The following is a 13,357-nucleotide window of genomic DNA, read 5'->3' as shown; positions in this document are numbered from 1 at the left end:
TTGGTTGTATCTTTATTCATTAACGTTGTTCAGCATGAAGCAAAAAAAAACTTCTGCAAAAAATAAAGAAGTTTCCCAAGTCCACCAAGTAGAAACAAGAAGTCCTGTGAACTTCGAAAACACCCAGACTGAACACCTGGAACAAAGGATGCAGCTGGAACGCTCACTGCAGGCCCTGTGCTAGGCTCACATCAGTGTCACTGTACCCTCTGTCCCACAGCACTTTTACCTCAATGTCTACAGTTGCAACACTCAGAGCCAATGTTTGTGTGAGAACTGTGGGTCCATTCGAATCTGAGCTCATCATCCATCAGCTAGAAACTTCTGGGTAAAGTGCAGGATTTTCTGAACTAGAAAAATCTTAATTTTTTTCTTAGCAAGCTAAACAGTTTGAATCTGAGCTTCTAACTGAAAAGAAGCTGCTGGTTACTAGAAACCAGCAACCTTCATTGCAGATGTGTCAATACCAACTACTGGAAGGACACGTGGGAGGCAGCAGTGATTCTGTGTGATGCAATAAATATTTAACACTCTGCTTCTCACAGGATGCCAAAGTTGGCTGTATTCAGGTGTAGCTGCTGCCAGTCGGCTGCTCTGTGAGCCCAAGCAAGCTGAAGATGGTGACTGAGCAATAAGTGGGGGATATCCAGTGTTTCTAAGTGCAAAATAATGAAGAAAAGGGAAAAACCCAGCTCTAAGGCAAATACACAAGGACTGGCTGTAAATTAGCAACTACTTAAAAAAAGCTCTTGTGAGTTGCAGTTGTTAAAAAATGTCAGCTCATTAATAACCAGAGGAGTAAGTGATGTTAAGACAAGCAGTAAATACTGTGATATTGCAAATATTGTCTGCAGCCTCATTTGGAATGCGCACTTCATGTAAAGACGACAGGGAGGATCAGAGCTGGGTGTGATTCCACATGAGATGGGATGAAACAGAGCAAAGCACATGTAGAAGAACTGAGAAAGGTAAAATCAAGATACAAATAGGAAGCACATTTTCTGCACAAGTGATTTATTTACAGAATTTGCTGCCATGTATATTTTATAACCAAAGGAATACAAGAATCCTGGGGGAGATTCCAGTACAGCCACACAGCACAGCACAGTAAAACTTACCACTTATCCCAAACTTAAGAAACACAAATGTGACTCTGTACATTACAGAGCTGGTAAATAATTAAATTCTTTGTCTTCCAGAACAGCAAAGCAGAGAGAAGAATTTAAGTGCTAAATTCAGTGCTAAAGCCAGGATGAGCATTCAGGAATGCCAAAGGGTCACCTGTCTGCTCGGATCACAAAGCCATGCAGGTATTTTTTACTTCCCCTCCTGCAACTGAACACGGTGTCCTGGAAGGCTTGTTTGGTTTAGAACAACTTTGGCATGGCAGTGGCTATGGGATAAATTGAGCTGGAGGAACCTCAGGAGTTTCTGTCCCACCCTCCTGTCCCCACCTTCCTGTCCCCACCAGCCCCTGAATCCACCCTGAAGACAAACATTTCACCTCATGGCCACCAACACCTCAACTACTGGTAAGGAAGTTTTCTTTGGGATTTTTTTGAAGTTACTGTCCTATATTTACCTGTCTTTAACCTCCTTGCAAATATCTGAAAATCTGGTTTTACGATCAGACAGCACACTGCCATTAATTTTTCTTTCAACATGTCACGAAGGAGTTTGCAGAAATCTAGTAAATTAAGCTATTGTCTGACAATAGCATGGTGACACCCAAAGTTGAAAAGCACCTATAAATCTTACCTCATTTCCATCCAAGAAAACTTGGTCTTCATGTGGCTCAAGTTTAAATTTCCTCTTAGTTTCTTTTTTCTTGGGTGTTCCTGGGGTGTCATCCTGAGGACAAACAAGTGTTTTATCTATATCTAATATATTATATGTATAAATTATAATATATAAAAAAATACATATGCAAATAATTATATATATAAATTACAAAAAATTAAGATTTTAAAATTTCTATATTTAATATTGTATATTATTTTTATGATATATTTTTATTTAATTTATAGTATCTGTTAATATATTTAATCTGATAACTTTTCACAAACTTAAGATCATGTTCACACATTTTTTTTTAAGTAAAGATACTTTATTTCCTCCTGTTCGTATTTATTACCAACTGGGTACCTCAAAAATCAAGGAAAATTGTAAGCAAATAGAAATTTCTTAGTTAGTGTCTAAGGACTAGACTATGACTTCAGGATTACACTGTGCTGTCAAATGCCTAGCAAAGCTGGGCTGATACTAACAGAAGTCTGTACAGGGATCATGAACAGGGAACAACACTTCACCATCACTGACTTTGTTAGAATTATTTGTTATTTAAGTGCAGTATTTACCAAACGGGCATCCTGGCAGAATCAGTTTCTGCCCATTTATTCTTTGTCCTCCTCAATCTCTTTTTGGATCTTGTGCTTCCTCTTCTGTCTCCTGTTTCCTTCTCTCTGCTTATTTCGTTGTGAGAAATTAACTTTGTGATTTTGGTCCTGTGTTTCATTCAAGTTCCTACCCACTGGCTTATATAATCCACTAAATATCTGTTCAATAAATAATGATTAGTTTAAAAATTAACATACATTTAATAATGCACCTCCCCTGATGACAGTGGATTGGAGGAGTTTGTTACTTTCATACTCAGCATTTTGCAGTACCTCAAGAGTTGGGTAATCTTACACTGTGTTGGGACTGCAATGGGAATGTTCTGTTTATAATTCTTTTATTTGCCATTTAGGTTTCTTCTGACACCCAAACCTTTGTAGACAGACTATAACTCTCACTAGATGTGCCATTGTTTCACTTAGGAATGCCTGAACGGGAATAACTTTGGAGCACTATCCTACTAACTCTCACTGATTCAGACCACTGTGTATAGAAGAAACACCATATTCACTCATCAAGTTTCTCCTGCAGTTTCCCAACATTTTAATTTAGAAATTCTCTTCTGCTAATAATAAGTAAGTAATAAAACCAATCAGGAGTGAAAACAAACTTACATTAAAACCCATACAGCAGTAGTAGTTTAAACTTGGAGATAAGTGAAAGGAGGCAGGATGCAGCTCAGTCACGGAGCTGTGACACAACACGGCTGCTGTTCCACAGCCAGTTACAGGCCCCACACACCAAATGTGACATTCCAAACATTCTTGTTACCAAACACCGAAAAACTGTTTGTGCTTCACTCATGCAGCTGCACTGGTTTGGATGTTTGGTCACATGCACATGTGTTATTCCATGGTAACTGATGTACACAGCCTCCCTGCCTGCTGCCACTGGAGAGAAACAGGTTTTGATTAACTCAGCCCACATTAAAAGATGACGAGGTACATAAAGGCCAACTGAAGCCTCTTTTTTGATCTAGACCAAAATAAGAATTGAAAAGGTAACAAAAAAATCCAGCATATTTCAGAGATGAAAGCAGGAAAAAAAAGCAAGGCATATTTTAGAATAACCAATGTTTCAGCCAGTGCAATCTTAAAAATCAGTCGATGTATTTGTTACAGGTTTGTCTCTTCTCTTACACACACAGAGTACTTACCTTCTTACACTCATCTTTTTCACCATCCTTTTTCTTTTCCTTTTCTTTCTCCTTCTTAGTTTTTTCATCTTTGCCACTTTCCTTCTTGCTCTTTTTCTCCTCTTCTTTCCCACTTTCAGCCTTTCCTTTTTCCTTTTCTTTCTTTGTATCCTTGTCAGGTTTCATTTTCATCACTTTCAATGCTCGATGAAAGAACTGTTTTTTCAGGAGTCTTAAAACAAAAGAAGTTAAATGATTCATTTAAGTGCAGCTGTGAGAACAACATTTACACTCAATTATGTTATTAGACACCATTCTAGATCATCTCTCTAACATAATCATGACCAGCATGACTGAAAGGCAAGGTCACCATCATCTGCTCTATTTACAGCTACATACACCAGACCTAATTATCTCGTATCTTGCCTGTTGCATTGCTTTTTTTGGTTCATCTGTTCAAAACTGGGTAAAAACTGTACTTTTCTGTGGCAGCATTTTGCAGATATAAATGAACACACAAGATGTAGGATGCAGAAAGCCACCAGATCCATTCAATTATCTTTCCCATTAATGCAATTTCTGCAATAATTATTTTCAAGTTCATGTCAACGTATTTCATAGCCAAAATAAGGAAGTGGACATAGAGCTCATCAAGATCATTGGTAAGTGATGCACGATGAACAGAACCGCTCTGTTAAAACTATAGTACATATGCAAGTATTCCCTTTCTGTCAGCTACAAACAGACCTTACTGCAAGTGCATATATTATTTATATATGTATGTAGATATAAAGATAAAAATGCAGGGCCAGCAGGGCACCAGGATGTAGTACTTGGTATTCTTAAGGTCGTCACCAACAAGAAACATCCTTGAAAGGAGCACAGCTGAATTCCCAACAGGAAGAGCAGTACAGAATCCTGCTCCTCAGACAGCAAGGACAGAGAGATTTGAGAGCTCTGACCCTACTAACTTCAAATATTGTCAAAATTCCAGAAATTCATTTGGTTCATCTTGCTGCCCCAAGCAGTACAGTGAAAGCCTGAGAGAGTTTTGGGAACAAAAATAATAAAACGACACCATTTTCACACTCAAACACAGCAATAAAAATACAATCATTATTTTTGCATACAAACAACCACTGAAGTTTTAGGATGCACAAAGCCCAAGTTACATTGATTCTTAAATAACTATGATGTCTGGACAACTACAGTCATTAATGACACTGATGAAGTAGCCTGGGTCATACCTGTTGCAGTAATCAACTACAGACTCTCGGGTTGTAAAGAGAGCCTCCTCCCCTTTCTTGGCCTTTGCCCATTTAGAATCCAGGAGGCAATCCACAGCTTTTGAGGCTAGAAGAAAAAATGGAATTTAAAGTGTATTAAAATTATTTTCAACATTTAGTCTATGTTCCTTGAACCACAATGACCAGTCTGTTCTGATGATGTTCCACATCCTTTCAATCTTTCAAGTAAGACTACTCAATATTCTGAAAAATATTCCTCTTGACAAAACACACCTTTAAATCACTGAGTGTAAAGTTTATTGCATTTACTCCAGGCTAGTGAAATTCATTTTGTGACTTCCTAATACTTTGATAAGTTTTCAAAACCAAACTCTAAGATCAGTACTTATTAGATAAAGTACTATTAATAAAAATAAAACAGCCTCTCCCACCCTCCAAGTACAATATTTGAAGAAACCTTAATTCTCTAGTTAAAAGCAACCCTACCAATAAAATAATCAACTCTGTGGCCCATCATGTTGGTGGATTTTGTTGGACAGTTGAATCGCAAGTATTTAGCAACAGCCTTCTCCTCCTTGAATGGCTCACCAACTTCCTACAGTGGGAAAAGTCAAAAATTATTAATACAGTTTTAAACATATAAGAAAATCACTCATTTGGGCTTTAAAAACCAGGTATTGCAAAGTCTTCATTATTTCACAGCAATATATAAATAACAAATAAAATATAAAGGATGTGAAAATAGGTCAAGTCATTTTTTCTGAGAACTTTCTTGTCTACATGAAGCAAAAAGCAGGAAATCTTAAGTCAGATGAACTGAAGGTAAGGAGTACAAACTCCTTTAGCAGATATGTAGAAAGAGCAAACTAAAGGAAGACCTAAGAGGAAAGCAGCACATGGGAAGCTGCTTAAGGCACAGAGCTGGGAGGGAAACCGTTGTGAAGCTGGGAATAAAGAAAAAACAGAGTGAGGAATGAGTGTGTATGAAATGACAGCACTGTACGCACTCTAATGGAACACAGAACAGCCCAGATTTCACATGAAAAGGAGAAAACCATGTTGAAAAGAAGCTGAAAGATTTGGCTAGAAAAGTTCTTTGCTGCTGCATGACTACAGAATGAGACTTTAGAGTACCCTTGAGGAGATTCTTCCAATCTACAGAGTAGAACATCAGGATAAAAGCAAAGCAGGATTAAATATGAACATCAAAACCAGTGTTTTATTGACAGGGAGCCCTTAGTCTGCACACATTCAGAAATTCTGTGCTTTTACCACCTTGCAGAGAGGTAACAGAACTCTGAGATGTGTAAGGCAGAAGGATGGAGATGGGCATTTTCAGGTATGTAAAATTAAGATCTAATATTTGCAAAAAGGGAATGGAAGAACTTTCTAATGCTCCTGCTTCACAATAACGTATCTGAAAAAACCACAGGTTGGGATATTAAACTGACTTATGCTAACTTCCTCAAAATTCTTTTCCATAAGGTTTAATTCTCCAACCCCCCCTGCTACTTGTGGATCAGTAACACAGAAACACTGGGATAGCTTTCCACACTGCAGGGCCTTTTCTGTACCTGTTCCTCTCATGCTGCCTGAAGAAACAGATTATATAAGCCACAAACCAGATTGGTCATTTACAGGAATAAAAGTTTCAGAGTCTATTTAAAGACCTAATTTTCCTAAAGGTCAATAGACATATACAAGCTCCATTACTGCTTTTAAGATGTATAATCATAATCTCACAAGCAGCATGTTAAATGGAAATGCAAGGTCAAATAGATGTGGTTACACCAGAACAAAAGCTTCAGATGGTAAGAGTTGTTAATTTTCAACAGTTTGAACAGCTAACTTTCAAAACCAACTGGTTAATGAGTATCCTAGAGGAGACTGTCGCTTTTCCTATCTGAGAATTTTGAAGAGAATAATACAGACACAAGGTATCCAAGTGACCACAAGACTCCATAGTTGTTAGTTCTGAGACTTTTTAAAAAAGTCTAAATCCTCCATATGAAAGCAGAAATATGCTCACTCACCAGTTAGTTTCAAAAACATGTGCCCAAGTTAGGCCAGATGATCCTAACGGGCCTCAAATGGATATTACCTCCTTCTGCCTGGTCAATCCTTTTTTTTATTTTTAAATTTTAAAAATCCGTATTGAACATCAGATAAAGAAACTATTCCCTGACAGTGCGTGTATGCACACAATTTATGTTTGGTGGTTTCAGGTCCTCTCATACAGTACAGTTGTACCAGTAACTGCAAATCAAACTAAACCACCAAACTTGGTACCAGAGTAATTTAACAGCAACAAAAGGAGCTCCAATGCACTGAAATAAAACGAGTGACTGCGTCCCATCATTACCACATGGGCTAAGGCACCAGGAAACTGGGGAGTGCAGGCAGCAGCTGTGTGTGAAACGCTGCTTTTCTAGGCATTCCTATCAGCAAATGAAATTTGGAACAACTCACAGGGCAAATGTTCTTCACAGCACAGACAGTAAAACAGTCAGAGAAGCTGCAGATATTCACATTAGTGTTAATTCCTCTGCTAAGGTGGTTTCCCTTTCTTCCTAAAATATTTATGATCCTGCTGGGTCATGTGATGCACTACACAGGCAGGGGCTGGCACCAGGAGATTTTTTTATTGCTCCTTTCTCTCTATTGCTTTGTCCACGAGGGATAGTTTCATAACAGCCCAAACAAAAAAAGCTTCCCTGTGAGTGAGACTGCCACAGTTTAACTGAGCTCATTCTGAGAAAGCGTCCTCTGCGATTTAATTCCCGTTTTTCATCCTATTTTCATCCCTTTGTTTGCAGAGCCAGGCTTCTGATAAAATATGAAAATAGATGACTGACAGAAAATAGCATTATATTCCATCAATAAATGATTTCAACAAAAGTACTGGCAAGTTCATTACCCTGGGCACAACTTTCAGAAGTTGCAGTTCAGTCAAATTTTGTGTTCAGCTGTAAAAATAGCCTAAACCCAGGCACCTGAAGCCTCCTTAGACATTTAGGAAAAGATTATACAAATTAATCGAGGGATAGTTCTGAAAAACTACAAAGCTTTAAACCAAGTAACAAAGTCTTAAGAAGAGTATGAAAATTTCCTGCTATTTAAAGTTTGCTTTTATAGGAAGGACAGAAAGATTCAAGATCTTGTGTAATCTATTTCTAGAATGCTGTAGAATGTTAAAATTCTATGATTAAACTATTATAAAATAATGAAAAAATAGGGTAGTGCCAAATATTTCTGCTCTATATTTTGTTTTAGACTCTTAGATCTACTTTAGTTTTGTATACTGAAAAATGCATGCTGTCACTAGACAGCATGTAAAATTTAGAGATTTACAATCCCTGGTAACTTACAAACTCTGGCCGTTAAAAATAAAATCAAACCAAATTTCTTACTTGTCTAGACAGAAGAACTCCACCTACTGACAGGAAAAGTAGTGCTCAGCCTAGTGACTTGCTAGAAATGCAAAGACATTTTAAATTTTTAAGAATAATTCTCAATCACAATCCTGCCCTGTATGAATTTATAAAAGGACATTGAGATTTTTCAAACCCAGGGACCTTCCAGACCCACTGAAGTTAAGGGAAAATCCTCATCAAATTTACCATTACCTCCCAAATCAAAGTACAGCACAGTTCTTTCTGGACTTCAATACATGGATGTAGTTCCCAGTTAATTCAACCCCCAGCTGGGACTGCAGCACCAGAGGGACCTGAACACATCACAAATAACATCTGAACGGAGCTATTGAAACCAGTGTGCTCATGAGCTTCCTTCTCCCCCTCAGCTCTACCCAAGCATGATTTATTCAGGTTTTCCTACTCCTGGAACACTTAATGGATGACAAAAGGGCAAAGCACATTTCTGGTTTGAAAACTGCACTCATTTTATTCCCTGTTTGCATCACAGCTGCAAGAAGACAAGTACGACCCAAGACAGGACAATTTCCTTCCACAACCTGGTAACATACAGGGCTTCTGGAAAATCAGAAGAGAGTAAATGATGAGTGTCACAAGCAAAACAAGTTATTCTGTGTGCAGACAAATGCATTACAAGGATTTATGCTCCTCTGTTTCAAAGGGGTCATCAAAATTCTTTTATTTCAATGAAACAAGTATCTAGTTGATTTCTTTGCTCTTAGATTTTCAGAACACCATGACTCAAAGCAGACTGCTGAAGCCTAATAGTTTACACAGTTTTCAGATAAGGAAAGGAAAAATTTAAGCACATTTATCATGTGGCGCCTGTTTTTCAAGCTGAGAGGCTACATCAAAAATGACACTCTGTCAGCCCAGGTTCCATTCCACACACTTCTCATTATGAAGACACCACAACTGCATTAGCCTCCTCTTCTCTTCTCTGAAAGTGCTGAGCACATCACAGCTTGGGCTGAACTGCAGGATTATCTTTTCCCCTTCCCTGTTGACTGTCAGGACCTCAGAGTGGATGTTCTGTGGCAGGGGAATGGGTGATGCTGAGATATTTGTACTTTGCCTAAAAGAAACCAGCATGCCATTGATAAAGAAAAAGCACACAAATTGGCATGATTGGAGTGGGTTGGGGGGAAACAAACACACCAGGGTGTTAGGACTTGCTCTTAGGACTCCATCTCTATTTTCTTCAGTGACTAACAAACATAAACTTGCCCAGCTTCTGCACTGATGACCAGTATAAGGACTGCCCCAGGTCTCTTAAAAGAAACTCTGGCAGAGCCATGTGGAGAAACCAGTTCTTCTGGATTACCATGGCCATGTGCTGGCCACAAAACATTAACTTTTCTTCACAGAAAAAGATCAGCAGATGATTTTCAGTGCAGTACGTATCCTATGAAAACAAAAGTATCTCTTTTCTTCCCTCTTTCTTTTCAACCACTGCTAATTTTTTTGAGCAAAAGCTGTAAACATACAGGGTTCTAAAACAGATCCAAGGAGCAATGTACAGTATTTTGAAGCCGAAACGTGCCAGCTTCAGTCCCCTTCCAACCCCAGGCCAGCTGTTTTGACTTTTTCCCTTCCCACCTCCAAAAATGTAACTCAAGATTTCCAAAACTGATTCTTGTTTTAATGACAACTCAGGCTGCTACTTTTAATTCCCATTTTTCTACTTTTTTTTTGCCCCCTTGATCTTTGTTTCTTCCTCCTCTATGAGCTGATACCACTCAGCTTTCGAAGATGTAATTTAACCATTCTCCCTAGTTATCATCCCACTCATCTTTACTACAATTTATGAAGAAAATAAAGCCAAATGGGCAATCTGGACTACAATATGCATTATTGGAAAACCATTCCATTGCCCTTTCTGCAGATCCTTTTCAGAGTCATTCACACACAACTGCAGCACAGGAGCAGCAATCCAGTTGTTGCATTTTCCTTGCAGCAGAACCCAAATCATGACAGGACACAACTGTAGGCTACAACAGTTAATGATTAGTAGATGTCCTTCATCAGGAGAATCTCAGAGGTTGAATCAAAGGAAAAAAGTCAACAAGGAAAGTACCTGTCATTAATGGCGCTGATGCCACCTCAGCCATCAATTTGCAGTGAGACATTGACACCCAAACTGCCCAGAAGCTGTTTTCTCTGGTTTTAGGAGCAGTATTCACGTGCATTAACATTTCTGGAGTGCAGGACACAGCACCAAGGGGCGACGCAAGTGCTGTTAATCCTAACGCAAAGATCAGCCCAAAACCTGACACGGGCAGACTAAAACTGCGCACGTGGAACACAGCCAAGGTAATGAAAACGTAATGCCTATTTAACAGTCAAACTGCAGAGCTGCCAGCACAGTGCCACGTGTTACCCGGCCCAACGCTTGTCAAAGGAACCAATGCTCAACATTTTGTGGTTAAGTGAATATTTCAGGACACAATATGGAAAAAAATACAGCTCCAAGACATGAAATAGCTTTGATCAGGTTGCTGGAGTAACAGGCATTCAAAGCTATCTCCCATCTTTTGAGCTGTATTTTGTCTAAAATAAAAAGCTTAAACTAGCCATTAGACAACATATGTTGTTTTTCTTTCAGTAAATCCTTTATACACAGCAAGCATTCTTGATTTCAGACATCTGAATCACATGGGAGCCACTGGGTAAGCAATCTGCATCCTACAGACCAGCCGCCTTTCACTACTGCATGTCTGAATTAATCTCCGTGTTGATTACAGTTAAATTACCATCAGGAATGACACTTAAGAGAATTTTACCTCTAAAATATCTTTGTTCAAACTTCTGAAGTTAAAATTTTTGCAACTTCTGCAACTTTCAGAGGAAGAGTCTAAGCTATGCAACACACATTGGGCAACGTGTCTTTTGATGAAAATGCATTCCATAAAACACATCCTTCCTGTGACTGCTTCCAACGGGAAACACAGAGTAGGCTACACAGAACTTTGAACTATTTTTTGAGCCTTTTCTCACGTCTAGCTTTCTGACCTAACTACCACAGTTCTAATCTTGATGGCAGGCATGAAATCCTGTAAAATTCATTCCAAACCCAGGTTCTGTGCCCGTGTTTTTCTAATTGAACTCCATTACATCAGCCTATTCCACAGCTAACTATGCCAACTTCTCCCAGGAACCTCACTCCTGTCAAGAAATACAGCTCTGTTTAATGACAGCAGGGTATTCAGATGTCAGACTTGCATGCAGTGCAATAAATAATCTCTTTATGGGGCCAATATCACCTTAAATTAAGTACACACTGCTGAAACACTTGAAGCACCTATGAATAAAAATCCCACACTTCATTTTAAAAGAAGACACTTGCAGCATGAGCCTGAAAACGTGATAATCATACTGCAAATATGCCAGTAAAGTTCAAAAAGCTTAAGAAAAACGAAACCCAAAACCAACTACCAAGAAAAATATGAGTTGTTTTATCCACTGACCAATTAAGATCACCCCTTGAGCATTCACCAGTATTCTTTGTTCACTGTCTTGTCTTCCCATTGTTGTTGACCTACACTGGGAACGTATGAAGATACACATTTATTTACATAATTATGTCACAAATTTAGGCCACAACCTTAAGTGTTAAAACCCAGATATCGATTTAATTACTAATGATCTGGGAAATACTTTTACTGCTAACAGCCTGGAAATTCAGTATGTGCTTAACTGCCTGCAAGACCACAGCCTTGGGTGTTATACAAACACTAAATTACATTTAAATTTGGTTTGATGGATGCTTTATTGAGCTATCATCATCCTTAGAAAAGGACAACCTATAAAAATCTTAAAAAGAGAATAATTCTGCGATGTTTTACAATAACTCATTGAACGCTGTGATGGACAGGGCTCGTTCAACAAGATTTTGATTAATTACTCCTTGCATTTCTCCCCCTGCCTCGCTAATTTGAATTACAGGGGAAATAAAAGGAACCTTTACAAGTACAGGCAGATCTCCATCTTCCTGGGGGAAGGGAAAGTGGGCTGGGAAAGGGAAGGATGAGAAAGGAGAGAGGGCAACCAAGCAAAAGGGTGACATATGAAGCATGCATTGTTGAATGGCTCTGTGATCTCTCTCGTGAATATTATCTGCTCTTACAGTACAGTAATAAGCCCCAAACAAACACTATTTAGGCTGAGTGTTGATAACACATAACAGTAACGAGTGTTATGGTCACTGATACTGCAAGTACGCCCAAAACACGCACAAAAAACTCTGTAAAACTCCCTGTAAAAATTGCGCCCTGGCCTATCAGACTCCCAGGTAAATGAAAACACCGAAGCAGCCCTCAGTTTGCCTCTCAGTGCCACCACACAATTATCACTACATTTTAACACGACCTCAAAGCTGATTAGGTCTATTTTTAGGAGTGCCTGTTTGTTTATGTGCTCCAGACACAAATTTCCTTCCCTTCCCGCATCATTTCCTGGTTGGGACACATTTGCTTTTAAGATGCTTTTACCATCTGTCCCACGTTTTTTGCTTACGATCCCTGGGCCGGACAGGCTGGGTGAAGGTGCAGCTCCCGGGTGTTTTGGTGTTACCCACACTAAGCTATTGTTCGACACTGATAACTGGGAAGATTCTGAGTGTAACACGGCGATTAAAAATAGGGAACAGCTCCAAATCTCATTTTTTGGTCATGGAGAGATGAAGAACTTCTGAGGGCGCAGAGCCCATGGGGATGAAGCGGGGGCGCCTCTAATGTGCCGAGGGGCCCCGCCGGCCGCCCCTCAGCCCCGAAACGCTCCTACCTGAGCTCCCCCGCTCTGTTCTCACAGCGTTTACCACTTTGCTAGAAAATTCTGAGGGAAACCTGCCAGCCCGGGCTCCCGCCCCGGCCTGAGGGGCTCCCGGTGCCCCGAGACCGGGGTACTCTCCTCCCTCACCGCGGGCCGCCCGCAGCCGCCGCCTCGCAACAGCGTCGAGCGGGAACGCCGCGGGGGAAGCCGCTCTGAAGACGCGGAGGGAGAGCCGCTGGGCGGGGAGGGAGGGATGGAGAAGGGGGAGTCTCGGGTACCTGGACGCGCTTCCTATGCCGCCGCCGCTCCGCCATGTTGTCCCCGTCCGCTCCGCCGGTGACGCGCGCGGGGCGGGCGGCGGCCTCGCGAGAGGC

At 40.0% G+C, this 13,357-nt stretch overlaps 1 protein-coding gene across 1 annotated transcript in view; it reads right to left on the bottom strand.

Moving 5' to 3' along the window:
* The window catches only part of SEC62 (SEC62 homolog, preprotein translocation factor), a 16,654-nt gene extending 3,297 nt beyond the window's left edge, over window positions 1-13,357 (bottom strand). The window contains exons 1-5 of the mRNA XM_039556745.1: window positions 13,262-13,357; window positions 5,266-5,374; window positions 4,780-4,885; window positions 3,554-3,764; window positions 1,759-1,851 (exon numbers count right to left, since the gene is read on the bottom strand). Coding sequence (XP_039412679.1) covers window positions 1,759-1,851; window positions 3,554-3,764; window positions 4,780-4,885; window positions 5,266-5,374; window positions 13,262-13,297 — 555 coding nt within the window. The 5' untranslated portion in view covers window positions 13,298-13,357. The remainder of the gene's footprint in view (window positions 1-1,758; window positions 1,852-3,553; window positions 3,765-4,779; window positions 4,886-5,265; window positions 5,375-13,261) is intronic.

Source organism: Corvus cornix, chromosome 9 (genome assembly GCF_000738735.6).
Source record: "Corvus cornix cornix isolate S_Up_H32 chromosome 9, ASM73873v5, whole genome shotgun sequence".
NCBI classification, from domain to species: domain Eukaryota; kingdom Metazoa; phylum Chordata; class Aves; order Passeriformes; family Corvidae; genus Corvus; species Corvus cornix.
The sequence above is the reverse complement of the archived record's forward strand: the minus strand, read 5'-3'. Positions and strand labels throughout refer to the sequence as shown.